At 45.5% G+C, this 22,560-nt stretch overlaps 3 protein-coding genes and 3 pseudogenes across 3 annotated transcripts; 3 read left to right on the plus strand and 3 right to left on the minus strand.

Annotated features, from left to right (window-relative positions):
- Window positions 1-2,866: 2,866 nt before the first annotated feature.
- On the minus strand, window positions 2,867-3,591 carry LOC136546188 (uncharacterized; annotated as a pseudogene).
- Window positions 3,592-5,411: 1,820 nt separating this feature from the next.
- LOC136546189 (heat shock protein 90-5, chloroplastic-like) lies at window positions 5,412-6,746 on the minus strand (annotated as a pseudogene).
- LOC136546190 (heat shock protein 90-5, chloroplastic-like) lies at window positions 6,657-7,742 on the minus strand. The gene is made up of 3 exons (XM_066538156.1): window positions 7,210-7,742; window positions 6,932-7,005; window positions 6,657-6,798 (listed from the first exon to the last, which is right to left on the minus strand). The coding sequence occupies exons 1-3, from the start codon at window positions 7,297-7,299 to the stop codon at window positions 6,657-6,659; spliced, it is 306 nt and encodes a 101-aa protein (XP_066394253.1). The 5' UTR covers window positions 7,300-7,742.
- A 1,165-nt stretch (window positions 7,743-8,907) lies between these two features.
- Window positions 8,908-9,324, plus strand: LOC136544075 (extensin-like). Its single transcript, XM_066536350.1, has one exon. The coding sequence runs from the start codon at window positions 8,908-8,910 to the stop codon at window positions 9,322-9,324; it is 417 nt and encodes a 138-aa protein (XP_066392447.1).
- A 2,451-nt stretch (window positions 9,325-11,775) lies between these two features.
- Window positions 11,776-17,299, plus strand: LOC136544076 (uncharacterized; annotated as a pseudogene).
- A 2,728-nt stretch (window positions 17,300-20,027) lies between these two features.
- LOC136546191 (putative wall-associated receptor kinase-like 16) lies at window positions 20,028-22,265 on the plus strand. Its single transcript, XM_066538157.1, has 3 exons — window positions 20,028-20,277; window positions 20,402-20,926; window positions 21,007-22,265. The coding sequence occupies exons 1-3, from the start codon at window positions 20,109-20,111 to the stop codon at window positions 22,236-22,238; spliced, it is 1,926 nt and encodes a 641-aa protein (XP_066394254.1). The 5' UTR covers window positions 20,028-20,108; the 3' UTR covers window positions 22,239-22,265.
- Window positions 22,266-22,560: the final 295 nt, after the last annotated feature.

Consider the following 22,560-nt stretch of genomic DNA (forward strand, 5'->3'; position numbering starts at 1 on the left):
AAAGGACCTTACAATCTCGGTACCACTGCCTCACAGGTATCACGAACCAGCCACCGGTTCTACCACCCACTGCTTGTGTTGGTAAGAACTTTGTAAGAGCTTGGTAAGATGCTTTCACTTGCTGTGAAAAGTGACACCACTGCAACCACGTAGTCATTTGGTAGGGATAACTTTCACCATTTGTTCCTGTTTTTGTGTTTTCAATGGCAGGAGGTGAATAGACTGGAGATAACAATCCTAAGGGTTTCAACGAGTGTGTCAGTCAAGAGCAACTACAAGCTGTTGTAGAGGATGCCCAAAAAAAGATGAATAAAGCCATCAGGAAGGCCGTCACTGACGCACTCATTGAACTCAACATTGGCAATAGCATGGAGAGATTGGACAAGCGAATTTCTACACTAACCGACAAGGTTACTGAGTTGGAAACCTTTGTGGCGGGCAACAACGACGTCTTCGACAACAACACCGATGGTCAAGACACGGTGTATGATGCCAACAGGAACCTAGGTCGAGCAGCTTTCCGACAAGAGAGATTACGACAACGTCTTCGCTGCAACACGACAGGTATGGGTGGTGTCCACCACCACCACCCATCAAGCTAATAATCACCGTGTGCCCGATGATCCTTATGCTAAAATTAAGTTCATAATACCATCTTTTTTGGGTCATTATGATGCTGAGGGATATATTGACTGGGAGATGACGGTAGAACAAAAGTTTAGTGCCCACCTTGTACCTGAGCAGCATAGAGTTAGACAAGCTACTAGTGAGTTTAAGGATTTTGTCATTATTTGGTGGAATGGACTAGCTACACAGAATGCTTTACCTGGTATGTGGGAAGAACTTAAGGTAGCTATGCATGATCGTTTTGTTCCTCCTTCTTATCATAGAGACTTGCGTAAAAAATTGATGCGTTTAGAACAAGGAGATAAATCTGTACATGATTACTATGGTGAGCTCCAAAAGGGATTAATGTGCTGTAGTGTTGTGGAAGAAAACGAAGATGCCATTTGTCGTTTTTATTCGGGTTTGAGGCGTGAGATTCAGAACATTATTGATTATAAAGAATTTAACACTGTCAACCAGTTGTTTCAGTTTGCTATGCTTATAGAAAAGGAATTGCAGGGGCGTGAACAGCAGGGCAAGAGCAAGGTTAGCACCAGCACATACACGCCACACTCAGCACCATCTTCGGGGCTGACCAAGCCAACCACTTTTCGGGCGCCTCCACCAGCGAGCAAGCGACCAGCAACCTCTGGAGTTTCCGCTACACCTAAGGCACCTCCCGTAAGACCTTCAGATTCAGGTAAAAATTCTTTGCAGGTGCCTACCAAGAGTTGGATTCTGTGCGGATCTAATCTGAATCCTATCACTGCTTCTCGCCGCCGAAGACAATGCCGTTCTGTTTCCACATTTGTCAATAGGACAGGAGCAGCATAGTAAACAAATACTACAGTTGCAGCAGGAAAAATAAAGGCTTTATTCGGCTGGCTAAAAAAATAACTGATATTGATGCTGATTTATTATGAGAAAAAATGTTATTATTTTATTGAAAGATCGAGGCCAAAATTCGAGTTAAAGATAGACGCTGGACAGACGAATGCTTGCGTTGGCAGATCGAATTGAGCAATTGGCAGAAGGTGACACCTGCCCACCTACGTGTTGCCATGGGACGTCCGTTGCCATGATGTTTGGTTTAGATGAAACTTGGAACTTGAAAGAAAGACACGAGGGAATGCTGCCATGCTGGAAAGCTAAAGCATAAAGGTATATATACTAGTTGTCTTTGTCGAGAAGTACAAAGTCGAATGCTACAATTCTGTACATGTTCATGCCTACTCTACGCTTCCTAAATAAATTAATTCGTAAAATTATCTCAAGTAATTTTTTGTTTGATCTAATTTATACAAGGATGTATAAATACTTATGATATAAATAAACACACTAAAAAATATAGTTTATGATATCAAAATTACTCCTGCTTAGTCACCTATTCAGTCACCTGCTGCGTTGCTTATCCGTCAGGCGACGCGCCTGCGCCTGTGCCACACGCTCCACCGGTGCCTTCTCTCTCTCATCTCCGACAACCTCCTCCCCGACGGCCACGCCCCGCCCCAACTCCGACAAGCTCCCTTCCCAGCGGCCTTCTTCCCCAAATCCGGCGTGCTTAAAACAAGGGGCTAGGGGGGAGGTAGGCCGATCAGGCGGTCGGACCAGGTCAGGGCGGGGGAGCTCAATGGCCGAAGCTCGCCATCCCCACTGAAGGAGGGCGGAAGAAGGTGGCCGCCGCAGACGCACTAGAGTTGCGCTACTATGGGGTCGAGAAGCAGGCCGGTTCAGTAAGAAGAAAAGACATGTGCCATTGGATGAGCATCGGACGACTATCATCGTCGCCTGATGGATAAGCAGGCGGTCAGGCACCTATTATGGAGATAGACCCTTGTGATATACTCTATGTCCCTGGTCGTTTTAGCTTTTCTAAATATGTAACGTTTTCTATTGAATCTAAATATACGATATATTTAGACACATAATAAAAGTTACGTGTCTGAAAAAAACCAAAGTGACATATAAATTGAAACTGAGAAAGTAGTATTATCTGATGTTACTAATTCCATGTCTTAAATCTTGGTGTTTTTTCTATAATAAATTTAGTTAAATTTGTAAGACGGGGATTGCTTGATTCGTATTCAAAATGCTCCCTGTTCGGCTTACCCCATATTCGGCTTGTTTGGCTTGTTTTTTTGAGCCGGAACAGTGTTTTTCTCTCACAACAATTCAGTTAGAACAATGTTTTTCAGCCAGTTTCAACCAAGATTCAGCAAGCCGAACGTGCCTCTATCTTTTCAATCCAACATATGATCTATTGATCTCTCCTAGTCTAGGATGAGGGTACCTCAATCAAACAGCAACTTACGTATTGTTTTGCGTAGAACGACATTGTCACACTCATTTATTACACACCCGGCACAAACATCGCTTGACAAGGGACCAGTGATCAGTACTACTCTACTCCGCCGCTGCCTCCGCCTTCTCCTCGGAGAAGCCAGCGATGTCGCTGCGCTTGAACCACTCCTCCCAGTTCCTCCCGTCGGCCTTCCGGTACTCGACGTGCTCCAGCGTGCCGGGGTCGACGCAGGCCACGGTGACGGCCACGCCGTCCGGGTTGGACCGCGGGGTGTAGAAGGAGGTGATGCCGCAGACCTTGCAGAAGGTGTGCTTGGCCGTGTGCGTGCCGAAGGTGTAGGTGGTGATGAACTCGTCGGCGCCGGCCTGCAGCTTGAACTTGGCGGCGGGGACGACGAAGTGCGTGTTCCCGCGCATGGAGCAGTCGGAGCAGTTGCAGATCCACGCGACGACGCTCGCGGGGGCCTCCACGCGCCAGCGCACGCGGCGGCAGTGGCACCCGCCCGTGTGCACCACGTCGTCGGGGACGACGGAGCCGCTGCTCATCTTGTGATTGCGAGGTGCGGAACAGAGGGCGTAGAATCCTATTGGGAGCTTCAGTTCTTGCCGTCAGCCGTCTTGACGAAGTTCGCGATGTACCCGGGTGGGCTCCAGTTTCTACTCTCCGCGAGAAAATTTGGCGCCGCTGGCGCTCGGAAGAAGCGTGGAAGCTCACTTGGGTAGGTGAGTGCACCGCTGCACCGGTGAGGTGGGGATGGCCACCGTTTAAGACGTGTCACGTGTCACCGAACCGGCTGGGCAAGACTCTGACTACGGCAAGGAAGAGCGGTGGCTGGGCAGGGTTTGCACACCTTATTTCACATGGTATCGGAGGTTGAATATCCGAATTTTGATACAGATAGATCTGAACTTCACTAAATGGATTCGGTTTTTCAAATACAATCGAAAAATATCCATACCATTTTCACCTCTACTCATAGCCACCGCCGCACACCTTTCTGACTCATCTTCTCCACCGACCCTCCATCGCCTCCTGTTAGATCCAGGAGAGGCAACTGAGCCCCATCGCCTTGCCATCGTGAGACCCCTTTTCCTTGGTTAATTTTTTGCCATCTTGTTCCATTGGTTCTTAGGCAGAATTAGAAAATGGATTGCATGAGCACTTTTGTAATGAAACCAATGAGATGAAGTTGTCACGATTGACATCGGTTAGACTAGGGCGTGACCAATCCGTTCTTGATTTTGTTAATGGATTAAGAGATATAAGAAAACTGGCGTTTCAATTTGACAATTTTGGAAAGAGATTTGCAGCCTGTTCATTTGTTGGTTTCAGCCAGCCCAAACCAGCCAGCCAACAGTGTTTTCCTCTCACAATAAACTAGCACCAGCCAGCCCAAACTAGCCCAGAAACCAACCAACGAACAGGCCGTTGATTGATTTGGCGCTAAGAGAAGTTTTTTTTTTGGTATGCTAAGAAGCTAAAAATTTATTACAAAAGTCAATCAAAATGCCAAAAGCTAGAAACCCGAAACCAGAAACTAGATTTTAAGCCAAAAGTCTGAAAGCTACCGTTCAAAAGTCTTTGATTCACTGTTGATATCGATAAAGGAGCAACAACCAAATAGAACAGATCATGTCATCAACTACACAATCACTACCGGAAACAGTAGAATTGCCGAGTGCCTTAGGATTTGCCGAGTGCATTTCACTGGGCACTCGGCAAAGGTATAATTTAATTTATCGAGTGTATTTAATAAAACACTCGGCAAACATATAGCACTCGAAAAAAGATAGCTTTGCCGAGTGCCTAATTTAAAACACTCGGCAAAATACAAGAAAACTCTCGGCAAACACGGACACTCGGCAAAATGGGGTCACATGCGCTAGGCGTGCGGCGACCATCTGACGGCCGTTGGGTGCGCCGCCCTGCCGTTAGAGCTTTGCCGAGTGTCCGTTAGAGACACTCGGTAAAGACAAGGTATGCCATGTGTTTTTCCTTGACACTCGGCAAACTAATATTTTTGCCAAGTGTTTTTTGTTTACACTTGGCAAATTAATGTTTTTGCCGAGTGTTTTTAAATGACACTCGGCAAAATAATAATTTTTTTTTTCTATTCTGCCCTCCAAACTTTTTCTACTATCCACATAAACATGTGGTACTACGTGTTAAAATTTGGTATATTTCTCCATCTGTTTGCTATATTTAAGTAATGGGGCTCTTGCGTTTGTACCCTTGTTTTGTATTGAAATTGTGATTTTGCCCCTATTTTTTTGACTTTGTGAATTTACCCCTACTATGCCATCCACGAAGCATCAGTTTGCCCCTGCTCCGTCATCCACCCCTAACGGTGTTAAACTTTGTACAAAAGGACATGAATGCCCATGCGATTTTGCCCTAGTTTGTTATGCCTAATTGTGATTTTACCCTGATTTAGAATTAGACTTTTTTATTGTATGCTGACAATTGATTAAATTTGGTCAAACATATTTGGCACAACTTGTAATTATTTGAACTCAGATTTAATATTGATAAATATTCAAAACTATTTATGCAGAGCTCATCATCTGGCATCTGGAGTACATTGTGATCAATGAACTCTCCACGCGCTCAAGCCTATCAAAGCATAAACGAAGAGACACAGCATGCAACTCCTTGCCAATCCTCAGATACCCACTCCTAGCACATGCACTGAGGCCAATCACAACAGTCACAGAATCCAGCCCCGGACCATGGCAACTCCTCATCTGCGACACCAACCTCATCACCTCGCCATCGTTCCCCGCCTTCAAATTTCCTGCCGCAACCGCATTCCAGGTGACAATGTTCGCCCCAGGAACCCACTGCAACGGATCCAGAAACTCATTAAATGTCTTCTTGTAGAATTCATTGTACTCAGTTTTCGCAACTTCCTTTGGATTCCTCATCTGCATGGAACAAAATAACCAACTTCAATATCTCCAACAGCAAATGGAAACCTAAGTCTGTAAATGTACTTATCTGACATACTTGACATGACTTAGCTAGGAATATTTAGATCATGGTAGCACATAAATTGGGGTCAGCTTACCCATATGGGCTTCGTTTCATTAGCCAATTCCCAGTCCCAGTATTTCTCGGTTATAGTTTTCTTCTTTTTCTGCTTTTCACCCTATAACAGAAGAGGATACATGCAGGGTGATATAGCAGTAACAGAGAGACCGAACTCGAACTCAAATAACTCACACAGAACTAACCTCAGTAGCCTCTTCACCTTCTTTTGATTCTTCCTCCTCTTCAACCTGTTCAGATAAGGAATATAGGTATAGATGCAAATACAATAATTGTAGCAGAAGGAAGCAGAATTACAATAAACCATATCACGATCCTACCTCAACTGTTCTTGATTTCTCCTGCCATGTATATATGGGGAATGAGACAAACTGCGAATAGTTCTTAACTAAGCCTTGAATCCTCGCAGGGTCAGCAAACTCGTATTTGTCATCATCCTGAAACAAGAAGGCAATAAGAATTCTGCTAGAGTGTAGAGATCATATAGAAAGAGTTTTAAAGTTTCTTACTCTCAAATAAAGAGTAATCTGTGTTCCACGTGTCAGCATTTTCTCAGGATCAGTTTCTTCCTTGATTACGTAACAGCTGCTGTCAGCCTCTGCTTCCCACACATACTGCTAGAGTGTAGAGTTCATCTTTAGTCATTCCAATGCCAGTATCTCTGTAGCATTCACAAAATGAGTCTGAATAATGATTTTAATCACATCTGATAAATTAAAATGGTGACTGTCCCAGCCTCTGAGTCAGGTTTAATCCTTATCACCAAGTCACCACCATCAACCAACACAGAAGGATCCATTACACTGAGGAATCTCAGCTTATCCAGTGCATCACTCGCGTTACTGGATGGCAACATAAATTGTGTCGAGTTCAGTTGTTCAGGAGGTGTAGAAATGCAGTTTGTGAATAGCAGCAATTCATCCTTGGTCATAAGAACAAGTCAATTCAATTGTGCACGCCGAGAAGATGACTGGCCTTACAAGTTCACGGAGAAATACTTCCTTGTGGCTGTACAAACTATGTACAATTAAGTCCAGCAAGCGGCTAACCTGCAGGGCATAGAGAAACGCTACATAAACACAGAAGCGTTCAATTGTAGATTCCATGAAGACAAGCAGAATTCTGTTAATCGCGAAACACGAATTTGGCCACAGCCCAACAGCAAAGTGCAACAGCATACTGAATGAGTGAATGCAGCACACAAGTGACAATTCATGTACCCCAATCCCAAATTCCCGAATTCGATAGCTCACCTCAGCCTGGTACTCGAACTTCTCGCCGGCCGTCTCCTCCTCGCCGGCAGGCTTCTCGGCGACGGCGGTGTCGCACCTCACCCCGACCATCCTCCGCCTCGCGGCCTCCCATCTTACCCCTACCGCGCACCTCGCGGTGGCGCCCCTGCCCTACAGCATGAGCGCGGCCCGTGGAAGACTCCGGGACGACGAGCTCGGCAGCAGTGCGGCCACCGAGACGGGAGCCTACGTGGGGAGGAGGAGCGGAGGAAGGAGGGGAGGAGGCGGCGCGGAGACACGCTGCTAGGCGTCACCGGGAGCCACGGCCAGGCGTCGCTGGGAGCCGCGGCAAGGCACCGGAGCCGCCTGCCCGCCCCTGCAGCCACGAAGTCGGCCGCCCGCCCGCCCCTGATGCCGCTCCACCCGCCCCTGCAGCCACGAAGGCGGGCGCCCAGAGGAAGAAGACGACCCGCGGCCGGGCGTCGCCGGGACCTGCGGGCGGACGCCGAGACCTGCAGGCGGACACCGCCGGTGAGCCACGGTAGGGCGCCGCCGCCGCCCGGCGCGCGCACGCCGACCCATGGGCGGGCGCTGCGGCCTCCCCGCGCCCGCACCTTGGAGCCGCGACCGGGAGGCAGCCCCTCCCTGTGCTCGAACCTGGAGTCGTGGCCTTTGTTTGGGACGAGGAGATAAGGATGAGGGGCACTATGGTCATTTGGCCTTTGTTTTTCAGATTTAGAATTTTTTTAATTTGTTTAATCCATGTCCATCAGACGGACGTCAGAAGCAGGGGCAAACGGACCTTTCAGTTCAAAATAACAGGGGTAAAAACACAAAGTTGAAAAAGAAAGGGCAAAATCACAATTAGCTTACTGGACAGGGGTAAGAACACCATTTTTCCCTTAAGTAATTTATTGCATTTAGATGAATTTTTCGGTTTAAGTCGAATTTGAACTGCAAGTGATACAAATAATGGAATAAATTGAGTGGAGAAATCATATTCATGTTATTGAGTCAATTTTGGGGCCGGGAAATGAAAAGAATTTTCAAACATTTTCTTCAGGAAACACGACCATGAAGGTGTGGCCAAATGATTTTTAAATTCTAAAAAAAGCAAACGAAGTCTGAAAATGACGAGATTTGTCAAGATCTCCTGATATCATGCGTGGAGACTGTGGAAAAAAATTAAGAAGGTTTCGCACAATTTGTCACGTACGACCTTTACAAACCGAAGCATCTCCAAAGAAGAATCGTAGCGTTGAGAAGAATCTGATAAGATTTGAAGTCAAAGTGACGGTTGAATTGGGGTTTGACTTCAAAACTTTTTGTATAGGCAATAGACAACATAGATTGGTTCACGTCAAATTTTGCTAATTTTTCGGATCCGTTTGATAATTTTAATTTATTAACTGCAATTATAGTATTTTTTATTGATATATATTAAATTTGCGCTATAACTGCATGAAATAATGGATTAATATTCGTAGAAAAATCAAATATGCATTGTTGAGTGAATTTGACAGTGTATTTTTAAATTACATCGTAACAAATTTAGTAAAACACGTTATGAAGAAGGAGGATGGGTGAGCATGAAATATCAAATTATTTTGCCGAGTGTATTGTACCTGACACTCGGCGAAAATAGGATTTGCCGAGTGTCATATAGGAGACACTCGGCAAATTCGTCGACCCGGCCCCACTGCATAGTATCAGGCCATAATGAAAATTTTAAAAAAACAATGCCGAGTGTCCTACATCCTAGCACTCGGCATACTCCTTCATACCCCAGCGGTTAGCACCCCCGGCCCTCACCGTCGCGCAAACAACACGCCGCACCGCACACAACCGCACGCCGCCAACCCCCGCCCCACCGTGCCTCACCGCACCGTGCCCCGCCGCCTCCCCGCCCCACCGCGCCCCGCCACCGGCACGGCATCGCTGCCCCGCCCCGGCGCTTCCCGCCCCCAGCGCCGCCCGCCCTCGGCGCCCCGCCTCGCCCCCGGCGCGTCCTGCCCCCAGCGCCGCCCGCCCTCTGTGCCCCGCCCTGCCACCGGCACTGCCCGCCCCCGGCACCCCGCGTGCGAAGCTCTCTCTCGTGGCGACGACTGGATGACCGCCGCCGCCGCCCTTTGCTAGGTCTTCTTCGGGCCCTTCGCCGGCGACGAGTACGCCCACCCCTTCTCTTCCCTTCCTGCTACGCGAAACTGAGCATCCAAACCCTAGCTTAACCTATTTGTATTCGGATCTGATATAATTACAGGAGTATACATGTGTTATGCCTACTAATTCGATTATGTTTCAAAAAATTATCTGGTGTAGTGTATGTATACACCCATGTCCTTTACTGGGCCGCGCCTGCTGTGTTTGTGTTCAAACCTTAACCAAGGCCAAAAGGGGGGAAGTGTATTGATTTACCTCACTGGCTTGACTGGGGGATAATGATTGGGAAATAGCTTACTTTGTTGAGTGAGAAGCTCATTTGAAGATCTACCTTTTGCTGTAAATAAATCATAAGGTGTAATGTATCTTGCCTGTTACCGGTCTACCAACCTATTTCTGTTCATCTTTGAAGTAATAGCTTGTTTTCTCCTATCCGATTTGCCTGTACAAGTCTGCTGCGCCATACTCCGCCGTTGGTGCCTGAAGCCTCGTCGACTCCAAGGTGTGTGCCCACACTCCGCCGATGGTTCCGTCAGCCTCAAACACCACTGGCCTGAACCCCTTGTCGAGGGCATGCTTGCAGGCTGCTAGGCCGCTCACGCCTGCACCGACAATTCCCACCCGCTTGCTATCCATCCCTTGCGGCTTGCTCTGCTTCCGAGTTCTTGGGAGGGAGGGAGGAAGAAGTGATGCGGAGGCTGGTGGTTCTTATACAGCTTTTCCGTTTGATTCTCTGGATAAGTTAGATTTTTTTTTAGATGTTAGATATTTTCAGATGGGGCCAATGGCCAAACAACCACCACTTGCTGTTTTCTTTGGTTGCATCCCGGATTATTCCTGTCAGTGCTGTTGTTTTTGTTGTGTTATTTTTTCGTATTCAGTAGGAACCCAACCATGCATCTGATGAGTAGGTCTCTTTCCGAGTTAAAATATCTATATCTAGATAGATGCCATCTGATCTGTACTTTTTTTTAGAGAAGGTACATTTAGATATAGGTGACATTGTCAGCATTGGTCATGTTGGTGAACATCAACTAGCTTGATATCTGACATGATCATTTGGATCCATTACCATTTTGTATTTGTAATAACACCCTATTTTAGTTGAAAGAAACGTTTCTGTTTTGGTTCATTCCATCGCATCAATTTTGATACTGACCCAGGCTGATTTACTCATCAATTGTGTACTACTGTAATTGAAATCCAATTAAAAACAAAAATCCACATCCAATCTAAAGTCAATACAAGATGGTTGTATGTTTTTTATGAACAAAACTTATCGTTGAAGCTATCACTTAGTTTGTTTCAGAACTGTGCTAGCATCTTGCAATCAGCAGCTCTTGCTTATGGCTGACTGCCTCATAGATATGATTCCAACACTACTTTACCTGCCTAATTAGCTATTAGGGGGTTAGGTGCAGCTCTGTGCATTTTAGAATACTGCTTTAGTGAGCACCTAGCAGGGTTCTTGGCTGTACGAGCAAGAGGTGGTGTATATATTATTCTGAAATTTTTGAACATGTCATTTTCTGTTCATATATAGTGGGTGTGCTTGCTGGTGTTTTTGCTGGACTGTTTGTCTTCACTGCCTCCTTTCTATGTGTCCTTACTGTTGGTCCCCGATGTCTGGATCTCCTCACCACCATGTCCATGGCCATAGAAATTGTAAGCTGCAGGCCCCTCCTCTAATCCTTTTGACAGTAAAGCTGTGGCAGCGTTGTACCTCTCATGATCTCCGACTAATCCCCCACTGTACAATAATTTTGTGGTTGCAGACATAATTACCGATGATTTTGTATAAAAAAAAAGAGATCGAATTGCATGAATTCGTCAAAGACTCCCGTGCATCAAGGGTTTTTCTAAACACTTCTTGCTTGAATCTTACAACCACATATCAACTTGTAGGTTTTGCCGCCGCTCCCTGCCCCGCCCTGCCGCCTGGTTCCGCTTTGCCCTCGACTCGTCACTTTGCAGGACAGCAAGGTGAGGTATAAAAGATCCTTCTTTCCGTATCATGTTCGTATATCACGTAACCTAGCTAGACGTTTCCCGTTCGAAAGAGATACGGTTGGAAATATACAGATTTTTGTATATCTATAACCGTATCTGTTTCAAATTGTCCACATTTTTTGGACAGCTCGAGGATGTGTAGATGCGGTTAGTTTCCATGCTCTACTCCGATGCGTGATAGAGTTTCGGCAGCATCTCCCTGTTGTTCTCCGGATACACAATCTCCCTTCCAGGACTTGTATTTGGAGAACAGCGGGGAGGTGCTGCCGAAATTCTGTCTCGGATAAGAGTAGAGATGGAAACTAACCCCATCTATACATCCTCGGGTGGGATTATGACCCATCTTCACCTATTAGATAGTATAGGAACGTGTAGATGCAATGTGATTTTTTATATTACTCGCTGATATGCTAGAGGATGGATGACCGTGAGTGGATGTACATGGGCCGCTCTAGTCAGACTTCGTTGACCACTGAATGGATTGATAAGACCGATGCTTTCTTGGAAAGGGCATTTGCAAGGGTTAAAGGAGCTTGTGTCACTTGGTGTCCTTGCAGCAAATGTGCAAACACGCGTCGGCAAACCAAGGTGGTCATGGGTAAACATCTTTGCAAGAATGGATTTACGGCAGACTATACCAGATGGATATACCATGGTGAAGCAGATCGTGAGAGAGACGAGGTCGTGAGACAACGCATCTAGGAATATGATGGGGATGCCGGGGTAGGAGACATGTTAAATGACTATCACGAAGCACACTTCGATGAAGGACGTAGGGAGAAGGAGCCAGAGGCTACCGCAAAGGCGTATTACGACATGTTGTCTGCGGCACAGCAACCCCTTCACGGGCATTCCAAGGTTTCTCAACTGGATGCCATTGCACGCCTAATGGCCGTGAAGTCCCAATTTAGCTTGAGTCGAGACGTCTTCGATGTTATGCTCACAGTTGTTGGCAGCCTGCTCCCGGATGGTCACATCTTGCCAAAGAGCATGTATGAGGCACAGAAACTCCTTCGTACACTTAAGATGCCATACGAGCAGATACATGCTTGTCCGAAGGGGTGCATCTTATTTAGGAAAGAGTATGCGGGAAGAAAAGTACTGTGTGAAGTGCGAATCGTCTAGGTTCCTAGAGGTAGACTCTGGTGATGGTCAGAAGAGGCAGCTCGCAATCCCCGTGAAGATCCTACGGTACCTTCCTTTCATACCGAGGATCCAACGGCTTTACATGACTGAGAAATCTGCGAAACAAATGACATGGCACAAAAACAGACGTCGATACAATCTTGAGAAGATGGTACACCCATCCGATGGTGAAGCCTGGACAAGGTTTGATGAGATTCATCGTGAGAAAGCTCTAGAGGCTCATAATGTACGTGTTGCGCTGGCAACAGATGGGTTCAATCCTTACAGAATGGCGGCTGCCCCGTACACCTGTTGGCCTATGTTCATTATCCCCCTCAATCTCCCCCCTGGCGTCCTCTTTCAACGACAGAACATATTTTTGTCGTTGATAATTCTAGAACACCCGGGGAATAATATGAGTGTATACATGGAGCCTCTGATTGATGATTTGGTCCGTGCTTGGGAGAAAGGGGTATGGACATACGACTGAGCTACAAAGACAAACTTCAAAATGTATGTTTGGTACCAGTACTCCCTGCATGACTTGCTGGCATATGGGATTTTCTGCTGCTGGTGTGTTCACGGGAGGTTCCCATGCCCAGTATGCAAGGCTTCTCTGATGTTCATTTGGTTGATGAAGGGTGGCAAGTACTCTTCGTTCGACAAACATCGACAATTCCTCCCTCCTGACCATCCATTCCGACTAGACATCAAGAACTTTACGAAAGATGTCATAGTTATAGACCCTACAACGCAGATGATGACAGGAGCCACGGTTCGAGCTCAGTTAGACGCTCTCAAGGTCAATAAACAAGAAGGTGGTTTTGTGGGATATGGCGAGCAACATGCTTGGACTCAGAAGTCGTGCTTGTGGAACCTCCCCTATTTTGATGATCTTCTTCTTCCACATAACATTAATGTAATGCACACTGAAAAGAATATCGCTGAGGCAATTTTTGGTACAATCATGGACATTCCTGATAAGACAAAGGATAATGTTAAGGCTAGAGTGGATCAAGCGAGGTTATGCGATAGACCAAAGCTGGACATGGCGCCTCCCAGAGCCGGCAAGTCATGGAGAAAGCCTAAGGCCAATTTTGTCCTGACGAGGGCCCAAAGGAGGGAGGTACTAGAATGGTTCCAAACGTTAATGTTCCCTGATGGGTATGCAGCGAATCTGAAGAGGGGAGTGAACTTAGCTACTATACGAGTCAACGGGCTCAAGAGTCATGATTACCACATATGGCTTGAGCGCCTACTTCCGGTGATGGTTCGAGGCTATGTCCCTGAGCATGTCTGGCAGGTGCTAGCGGAGTTGAGCAATTTCTTCCACCAGCTTTGTGCCAAGGAGTTATCTCGTACCGTGGTTGCAGAAATGGAAAAAATGACGCCTGTGTTGCTCTATAAGTTGGAGAAGATTTTTCCACCTGGCTTCTTCAATCCGATGCAGCATATGATTCTACACCTCCCGTATGAAGCACGAATGGGGGGGGGGGGGCTGTGTAGGGCCATTGGTGCTATTCAATTGAGAGATGTCAAAAGGTTATTTGAACTAAATGTAAAAACCAATGCAAAATTGAAGCTTCCATTGCAGAGGCATACATTTTGGAGGAGGTTTCAAACTTCACAACAAAATACTATGCTGACAACCTTCCTAGCGTGCATAATCCACCCCCTCGTTACAATGCCGACGAAGATGAATCGAGCCTTAGCATTTTCTGAGGGCAACTCGGAAGTGCAAGTGGTGTGACCCACAAGATCTTGAAACATGAAGAGTGGCACGCTATCATGCTGTATGTGTTGATCAACCTATCCGAAGTGGAGCCGTACATGCTGTAAGTTCTCAACGAACTTGTTCTCAAGTAGTCACTATTATGTGTCCAACTCCTATGTTTCTCGTTGGTACAGGGAATTTCATCGTCAATTCTGGCATGAATCAAGGGAACCTACCCCGCATGAAGCTGAGACCCTTCTCAGAGAGGGTGCGGGAAATGGAATGCCCGATTTCATTTCTTGGTTCAAACAGAAGGTACAGTCCAATTTAACTCGTATTTAGTTTGACATTATAAGATGCTCGTACATGCGAATAATATAATGAACCACCCTGCTTGAACTTGTAGGGCCAAACTGATGCGTCTATGAGTGCCGAGTTGAGACAGGTTGCCGATGGCTGTGCCTGTAGGGTCAAGTCGTTTACCGGGTATGACGTGAATGGCTATCGCTTTCACACAACAAGCCACGAGCAGAGTTGGTCCAATCGAAGAACCACAAATACCGGAGTTTTTATGCCGGGCATTGATGGGGTCGAGTACTACGGAAGACTTGAAGAAATATACGAACTCATGTTTCATGGTTGAAAACCTCTTAATCCAGTCATATTCAAATGCCATTGGTTTGATCCATTAGTAGTGAGACGGACCCCTAATCTTGGGCTAGTCAAAATTCGACAATCATCCGTCTTACCAGGAGACGATGTCTATATTGTGGCTCAATCAGCCACGCAAGTTTATTATCTCTCATACCTGTGCCAAACCGACAACCGTCTTAAGGGTTGGGATGTTGTGTATAAGGTATCGCCACACGGTAAACAACCTGTACCAAACAATGAAGATTACAACATAGACCCCAACACATATGACGGAGAGTTCTTCCAAGAAGATGGGCTCGAAGGGAGTTTTGAGATAGACTTAACCAAAACGATCGGAATGGAAGTAGACAATGAAAGGGTTGCTGACGAGGACGCTAGAGACGAGGTTTAGAATGTGAAGGACTTAGAATTACTTCAGCGATTACATTTAGGCAATAATAGTGATGACAACATTCCCGATCATGATGATTATATCGACACGCGTGATAGTGATGATGAGACTTATGATCTAGCTAATCCCGATCATGATGATTATTTCTAATACATGTATGAGCTGTACTAATTTATTTATTATTTGTCATAACTTTCTAAGTATGTTTTGTTTATTTGTGCTGATTGGTTTACTCTTTTTAATTGCAGGTGATTGAACAATGGTGGGCGGTACGAGGAAGATCGCGGCACTTTACGGAAAGAGCGGAGCTTCAGGGTCAGCTTTACGGAGGGGTCGAGGCAAGGGTGGAGGGAAGGGTAAGCGGAAGGGTAAAGGGGCAAGGCCCTCGTCCCCTGTAGCTCCCTCGTCGTCGTATGAGGAGCTACCTTCCGCGCACACCTCTGGTGATGAGGAGGAGGTACAGGAGGAGCAGGAGCAGGTGGAGGAGGAGGCAGTGGGTCCCGAGGTCTGGTTGCGAGGTCCCTCAACCCTCCCAAGGCGACCGATACCTCTTGAGAGACGCCCGATGGTTCGACCCTCTGGGAAAAAATAAGTAACTTTAGATGTTCTCAATAATTTTTCGTTTGATATGTTGAAAATTACAATGGAAACTAATAATTTATCTTAATCACTTAGGCAGGGGTTGGATTCAGGTCAGTGGGGGTGATCACAACCGCAAGGTCAACGACATCCTTGGCCTTTTGTGCAGGCTAAACTTCCTTGGCTTAGTGCAGTTCCGCGAAGAGCTACAGCTGGCCTACACGTGGGACAACTACGTCGCTGCCCTCGACACCGCTGATCGTGACGGCAGGGTATTCCCCAACAAGGCGAAGCGGGTGAAGGGCGAGCTGTGGGTAAGTATTCCTCGCACTACATTGCTCAATACATCACATTCACTGGACATTCTTGAAGTAATGACTGTATACATCGCGTCTATATGTAGGACTTCTACAGATGCCAGGAGGGGTACGAGGCCAAGGCGGCCTCCATCACTGAAGAAGCCGCCAAGAAGCTCGTGAAGGACATGCACTATGAGGCGCGTGTCCAGGCCATCATCGACTACTATGCTCAACACAGACGGATAAAGGTTAAAAAAGAAGAGGCAAGAACAATGAACCTGACCCGGGAATAATTCTTGCAGGTACATATAGAACATTAATACTTACTTTTTATGAGATTAATTATGCTTAATTTTATTTTTTCATGTCATACACTTGATCACGTAGGTGCCTCCGTACTGGTGCGCCCAGCATTCCCATTGCTGGGAATACATGGTGGACAAGTGGTTGGAGCCCGGGTGGGTGGAGACGCACACCGCTTGCCGGGACCAGTGTTTGCTGATGCCACGGGCATCACACCATCAAGGCAGCCTGAGCCTCGACGAATACAGGGAAAAATAGGTACGCGAATTCATTTCTTTATTCTAACACTCAATTCTGCATAATTTATAATCATTTTGCATTTTTGCCTCAGTCGTCGTCACATGATGGCCAGCCTTGCTCTCAGTTCAAGGCATGGGTTCTGTCCAAAAAGGGCAAGGCGACGACAAACATCGACTTCAACCCGAAGGACCCGCTCGAGGCGTACAGCGATCCCAGCATCCACAGCCGCGTCAGTGAGTACACAGCGATGGCAAGGCAGGTTCATGGGCCACAGTTCGATCCGAGCACCCAGGATCTTGATGGAGAAATCGTGATGAGGGTGGGAGGAGGCAAGAAGCATGGCCGGTACTAGATTGGCGACAGTACAATCGACATGGCATCTACTCCCACTCTCTCCCAGATCCGAGCAAGGAGCACGAGCGCGAGCCCGGCGATACGCCCTCGGCCAACCGCTACACAGTACCAGATAGAGGCTCTTCAGGTTATTTCTTATTTATTCATCGTTCGTTGATTGTTACGTACTTTAGCTTTGCATTGTAACATTGGGAAGAAATGTTATAGGCCCGGGTGGAAGCAGAAATGAAGCAACGGGAGGAGATGGAGGCGAGGATGGCGGAGATGGAGGCCGAGCGGTAGAACATGGAGGAAGAACAACGGCAGACGATGTAGAGGATAGAGGGAGAAAATCGGTTCAGGATGGACCAAATGTTCCAATACATGCAGAATTTTGCATCGAGTATGGGTCAAGCTTTGCCACTGCCACCGGTGCTATTCCCTCCACCTCAGCCACCAACAACTACTCCTGTGAGTCACTTGACACCTTATACTGGATCAGTTTTTACCATATGCAGTGATGCCAAAATGTTAGTTAAGTATAATCAGACAAGAATTTTGGGGTACCAAAATGTAAACCGAGCCAATTAAGTATAACTTAATTCCCTAGAATCACATCTGCAAAAGGTTGCAGTTTAGTATGGCACCACTTGGAAAAATAAAAAATGTAAGAAACGTATAGGAGATAATCAACTTTTAGCCACTACTAGGAATGTTTAAAGGCTGCCTTCAGCTTGTGCCTATGTACTGTTATCGTTTAGGGGGCAAGCACCTGGCTACGAGATGACAACCTTGTCCAGCCACTGATCTTGCCTTGTGTATTCCTTGTTTAATTGAAAATAATGGCAAAAGGTAGTTGCATTCTGTGTGAAGTCATGTTCCTGTTGCCCATGTGTTTCCTGTTCCAGAACTCATGTTCTGTGCCTTGCGTGCAATAATGTATTTATACTATACCACAAGTGTATGTAAACTACTATCTGAGGCCCTGAGCGTTGGCCCTCTTTTGTTTCTGCTGGTTCATCACCTGTATGCATTTACTTAAGGTCGAAACAACTACATGTGTCAAATGCAAGACAGCTATATATTGCTGCTACTTACGCTCCAGTCATGTTCTTTTTCCCTTTGCATATGTCTATTTACCTTTTATTACTCTGTTAGATTGATTGATCAGCTACTGCTAGGCTTTAGCAAAGCATGAAAAGACTACAAGATGAGTTTTAGGCTTTAGCAATGCATGTAACAAAAATGATCAACAGCTATTAAGTGCATCACATATAAATATCAATCTTGTCTCACACATTCTTCTCTTTTGTGCAGAATCAATCGACGGCATCAAATAATCAGTCTCAAGACCCAGATTTATCGCAGTGGTTCCAAGGGTCTCCGCAGTGATTGCATTTGCATTTGTAGCTTAAAGTGACTTAGTTGTGACTTAGTTATGACTTGTGATGATGGTTTATTGTGAACTGTGATGATGGTTTATTGTGAATTATGATGATAGTTTATTATGCCTGTGAAATACAATTATGCCTATGATGATGATTTATTGTGAATTGTGATGGTTTATTGTGAATTGAGAGGGGTCCGTTATATGGGATAGATTAGTAAAAAAGTGGGGTATTGGTAGGTTTGCCGAGTGTAACACTCGGCAAAGAGACGCTTTACCGAGTGTCGATCCAAAACACTCGGCAAAGAGACCAATTTCTATTATTCTGGGAACCTTTTTTGCCGAGTGTTTTGTCTTTGCCGAGTGTATCCAAATGGACACTCGGCAAAGCGACCATAAAAATCTGCCCGTTTCGCGCTTGTTTGCCGAGTGTATTCAGCGCGACACTCGGCAAAATGTGCAATCTTTGCCGAGTTCTTTAGTCTTTGCACTCGACAAACTTAATAACCTTTACCGAGTGTTTTGCTGTTGACACTCGGCAAACTTTAGAAACTTTGCCGAGTGTTTTGGAGCTGACACTCGGTAAAGTATAGAAACTTTGCAGTGTTTTTGCGCTTACACTCGGTAAACTTTAGAAACTTTACCGAGTGTTTTTTCGCCATGCACTCGGCAAAATCGTCGTCACCGTGCCATCCCGTTATCATTTTTTTTGCCGAGAGTTTCTCTTTGCTGAGTGTTTATTGACACTCGGCAAACTATTTGCCGAGTTCGCGATAAATAATACTCGGCAAACTACTGTTTGCCGATAAAATAATGTCGTGTGTTGTATGTCGAGTGTCTTTGGGCCTTTGCCGATCATGACACAAATCTATCGGCCTTCATGGTGATGGCCTAGGGATCGCAGATTTTGACAGACAAAATATGATAAAATCACAAAAACCATATCATATATATTTTGAAAATTCTGTGTGCAACTAGTCCATTGATTCTCCAATGTGCACACTTGAGAAGTTCGCGAGAAAGCGCAACATATAGCGTTTGACCTTTTTCTTTGCGGGGAGCTACTAGTTCGATGATTAATGAAACTTAGGAGGTGCATATTTACTGCGAAGCCAAAGATGTCTCTCTATTTCCATCCAGGAAATAAATATATGTGTGATCCTGAGGATTATAGGACCATGAAAATTCGAGGGTTCATCACGTGGAGCTGAAGACTACTGACCGGAAACTGCATGGCCCGGACACCCCACGGCTCTTCCAATTACAGGGACGAGCTCATGGATGACAACGATTTGTTCATGATGAAGCTAAGGTCACTGAGTAGCTAGCAATTGCAGGTCCCGTTCTCCGTCGTCTGTCGTGTGTGTTTTCAAACAAAAGTAAAGACTTGAAAAGAATTTGACGATTCCATTAGATGCATGTAGACACTGGATGCCCACTGCACGCGCTGTCCTTTGTTGGATTCTTCATAGGACGGCAGATGCAGGACCATGCACACACCGTCTAGCCTATGAGAGAACTGAGTTTCTACAATAATGGCAGCCGCCCCACAGATAATTGGCCTGGACCGTCCTTGATGCCGGTCACATATGTTACACATGTCGTCCTATGAAGTGCATGCAGATGCTAGATAGCTCTTCCACGATGGATCGGATCATATACAACAGTCACACTGCTCGTCCGTGACCCTGCGTTGCTGCTCGTCTTGATGCACTGCTAGTGGCTATGGACGCCGTTCATCTTGATGCACCGCTAGTGTATCTGCTCCTATTACTTGCATGTTTGAGCAACCACAGCTATACGACCAGCCAGGTACTCCCTCACTCGTGTCGTTGTGATGATGGGTATGTTGGCGATCCGTATGTACCCGATGGCTGGAAACGTGATTCCCAAGGTATATATTTCACTTGATTTTCATTTGATTGGTCCGTTATATACATTTGTTAACTGTTGTCGTTGCTTTTAAATTTAATTAACAATAATGGTTCTTTAAATTATAATTTTTCACATGGCAACAGGGTACTACAATCCAGTTCCACAAAAGGTGAACTGCGGCCGGAAATGTGGAAACATCGATGTCCCGTTTCCATTTGGCCTGGAACCAGGATGCTCTGCACGGTCTCAGTTTCAACTCCGCTGCACAAATGTCACGTCCTCCACCCTTATGTTTGACAGGGATCACTACCTGTCCCAGATAAATATTGCGGACGGGTTTGTGCACATCAAGCACCTAAACTCTTACGGTGGGTATTCTTTACCATGGCCAGCTCGCCATAGGGATGGTCTCTTCTCCGGTATAAAGAGCTCTGACCTTGCTCTTAATTGGGTTGTCGCCAATCTTACTTGCCAAGAGGCACAGAGAAATACATCTAGCTATGCATGTGTTAGCGACAACAGTTCATGCTTGAGCGTCAACGAAACTGATGTTGACAACAGCTACCGTTATATTGGCTATCGATGCAAGTGCATGAATGGCTACCACGGAAATCCATATGAGCTAAATGGGTGCCATTGGGTTAAAAGACATATAAGTCCTCAGATGGGTGAGTCCTTACTCAATTTAATTTTTTTATGGATGTGGAGAAACAAAAAAAAAAAATGACTGTATAATTGTCTCATGCAGGTGTTGCCATTGGGTTTGCCATTAGTTTCGGAATTTTACTTTTCGGTGTCAGTGTAACACTTCTCGTCCATAGATGGAGAAGAGATATGGAAAAGAAAGTGCGGAGGAAGTATTTCCGGGAGAACCAAGGCCTTCTACTAGAACAGTTAATATCCTCAGATGAAAATGCCACTGAAAAGACAAAGATCTTCTCTTTGGAAGAGCTAGAGAAGGCAACAAACAACTTTGATCGCGCACGTATCCTTGGTGAAGGTGGACATGGAATGGTTTATAAAGGCATCTTATCTGATCAACGTATTGTGGCTATAAAAAAGTCAACGACAATCAAACAAAGTGAGATTTATGAATTCATCAATGAGGTCGCCATTCTTTCACAGACAAACCATCGAAATATCGTGAGACTTTTTGGCTGCTGCCTCGAAACCAAGGTTCCGTTACTCGTATATGACTTTGTTCCTAATGGTTCGTTATACGAAATTCTTCATTCCACCTCAAAAAGCAATTTTGCTTTGTCTTGGGATGATTGCCTAAGAATTGCCACTGAAGCTGCAGGAGCTCTTTGTTATCTTCACTCGTCAGCTTCAGTATCAATCTTTCATCGTGATGTCAAGTCATCTAATATACTCCTTGATGCAAACTACACCGCTAAAGTTTCAGACTTTGGAGCTTCTAGATTGATTCCTATTGATCAAACTCATATTTTTACACATGTACAAGGAACATTTGGTTACTTGGATCCAGAGTACTACCAAACTGGACAATTAAATGAAAAAAGTGATGTATATAGTTTTGGCATTGTGATACTGGAGATGCTCCTAAGAAGGAAAGCTATTTTTACAAATGGGTCAGGCTCAATGCAAAGTATATCCCAATACTTTCTTTCTGAGTTCAAGACAAGGCCAATCATAGAGATAGTTGCTGCTCAAGTTCGTGAAGAAGCAGATGAGGAAGAGATTACAAGTGTTGCCTCACTTGTAGAGATGTGTTTGAGGCTTAATGCTGAGGAGAGACCTACTATGAAGGAAGTGGAGATGGCACTGCAGACTATAAAAACAAAAAGGTTGAAGTCATATAGAGTTCCACCACTGACTGTTAAAGATCCCCAATATTCAAGACCTAGAGATATTATTGATCAGTCATTTCCTCTAGAGGACTTCGGCTTGTGCCAACCAAGCACAAGATGCTACAGCTTGGAGCAAGAGTTCATAGCATCAACTGATATACCACGATAGATGTGCATCAGTGCAGGTGAATTCCACTCCACAATAACGATACTGATCCAAAATATCATAGTGATGTGATTCACCGTTTTCATGTAGGTGTCTCATGTTCGAGACATATATGTTATACGATATTGTATTTTTTTCATGTAAGCATCATATATAGCCTGAGCTCATGTATATGCCTTTTACTCATGCTGGTGCTCTGTATCACCTCAAATCCAGTTTCATTCTTCCAGTTTCTAATATCCTGTTGTTTCCTTTATATTTTTCTTAACAAAAAACATGTACCTCCCATTCTCCGTGATAGGTTGGCAATAGAACTCTAAACCTT

The sequence above is a fragment of the Miscanthus floridulus genome, chromosome 3, assembly GCF_019320115.1.
Source record: "Miscanthus floridulus cultivar M001 chromosome 3, ASM1932011v1, whole genome shotgun sequence".
Classification (NCBI taxonomy): Eukaryota; Viridiplantae; Streptophyta; class Magnoliopsida; order Poales; family Poaceae; genus Miscanthus; species Miscanthus floridulus.

Bases quoted from the DNA above. Each gene is read 5' to 3' on its own strand.
- LOC136546190 (XM_066538156.1), bottom strand. From the start codon at position 7,299: ATGGTCGGGGTGAGGTGCGACACCGCCGTCGCCGAGAAGCCTGCCGGC. The intron at 7,006-7,209 runs GTGAGCTATCGA...TATGCCCTGCAG, and splicing joins AGTTCGAGTACCAGGCTGAG to GTTAGCCGCTTGCTGGACTT. The intron at 6,799-6,931 runs GCCAGTCATCTT...GTTGCCATCCAG, and splicing joins TTTCTCCGTGAACTTGTAAG to TAACGCGAGTGATGCACTGG.
- LOC136544075 (XM_066536350.1), top strand. From the start codon at position 8,908: ATGAAAATTTTAAAAAAACAATGCCGAGTGTCCTACATCCTAGCACTC.
- LOC136546191 (XM_066538157.1), top strand. From the start codon at position 20,109: ATGGACGCCGTTCATCTTGATGCACCGCTAGTGTATCTGCTCCTATTA. The intron at 20,278-20,401 runs GTATATATTTCA...ACATGGCAACAG, and splicing joins CTGGAAACGTGATTCCCAAG to GGTACTACAATCCAGTTCCA. The intron at 20,927-21,006 runs GTGAGTCCTTAC...TGTCTCATGCAG, and splicing joins ACATATAAGTCCTCAGATGG to GTGTTGCCATTGGGTTTGCC.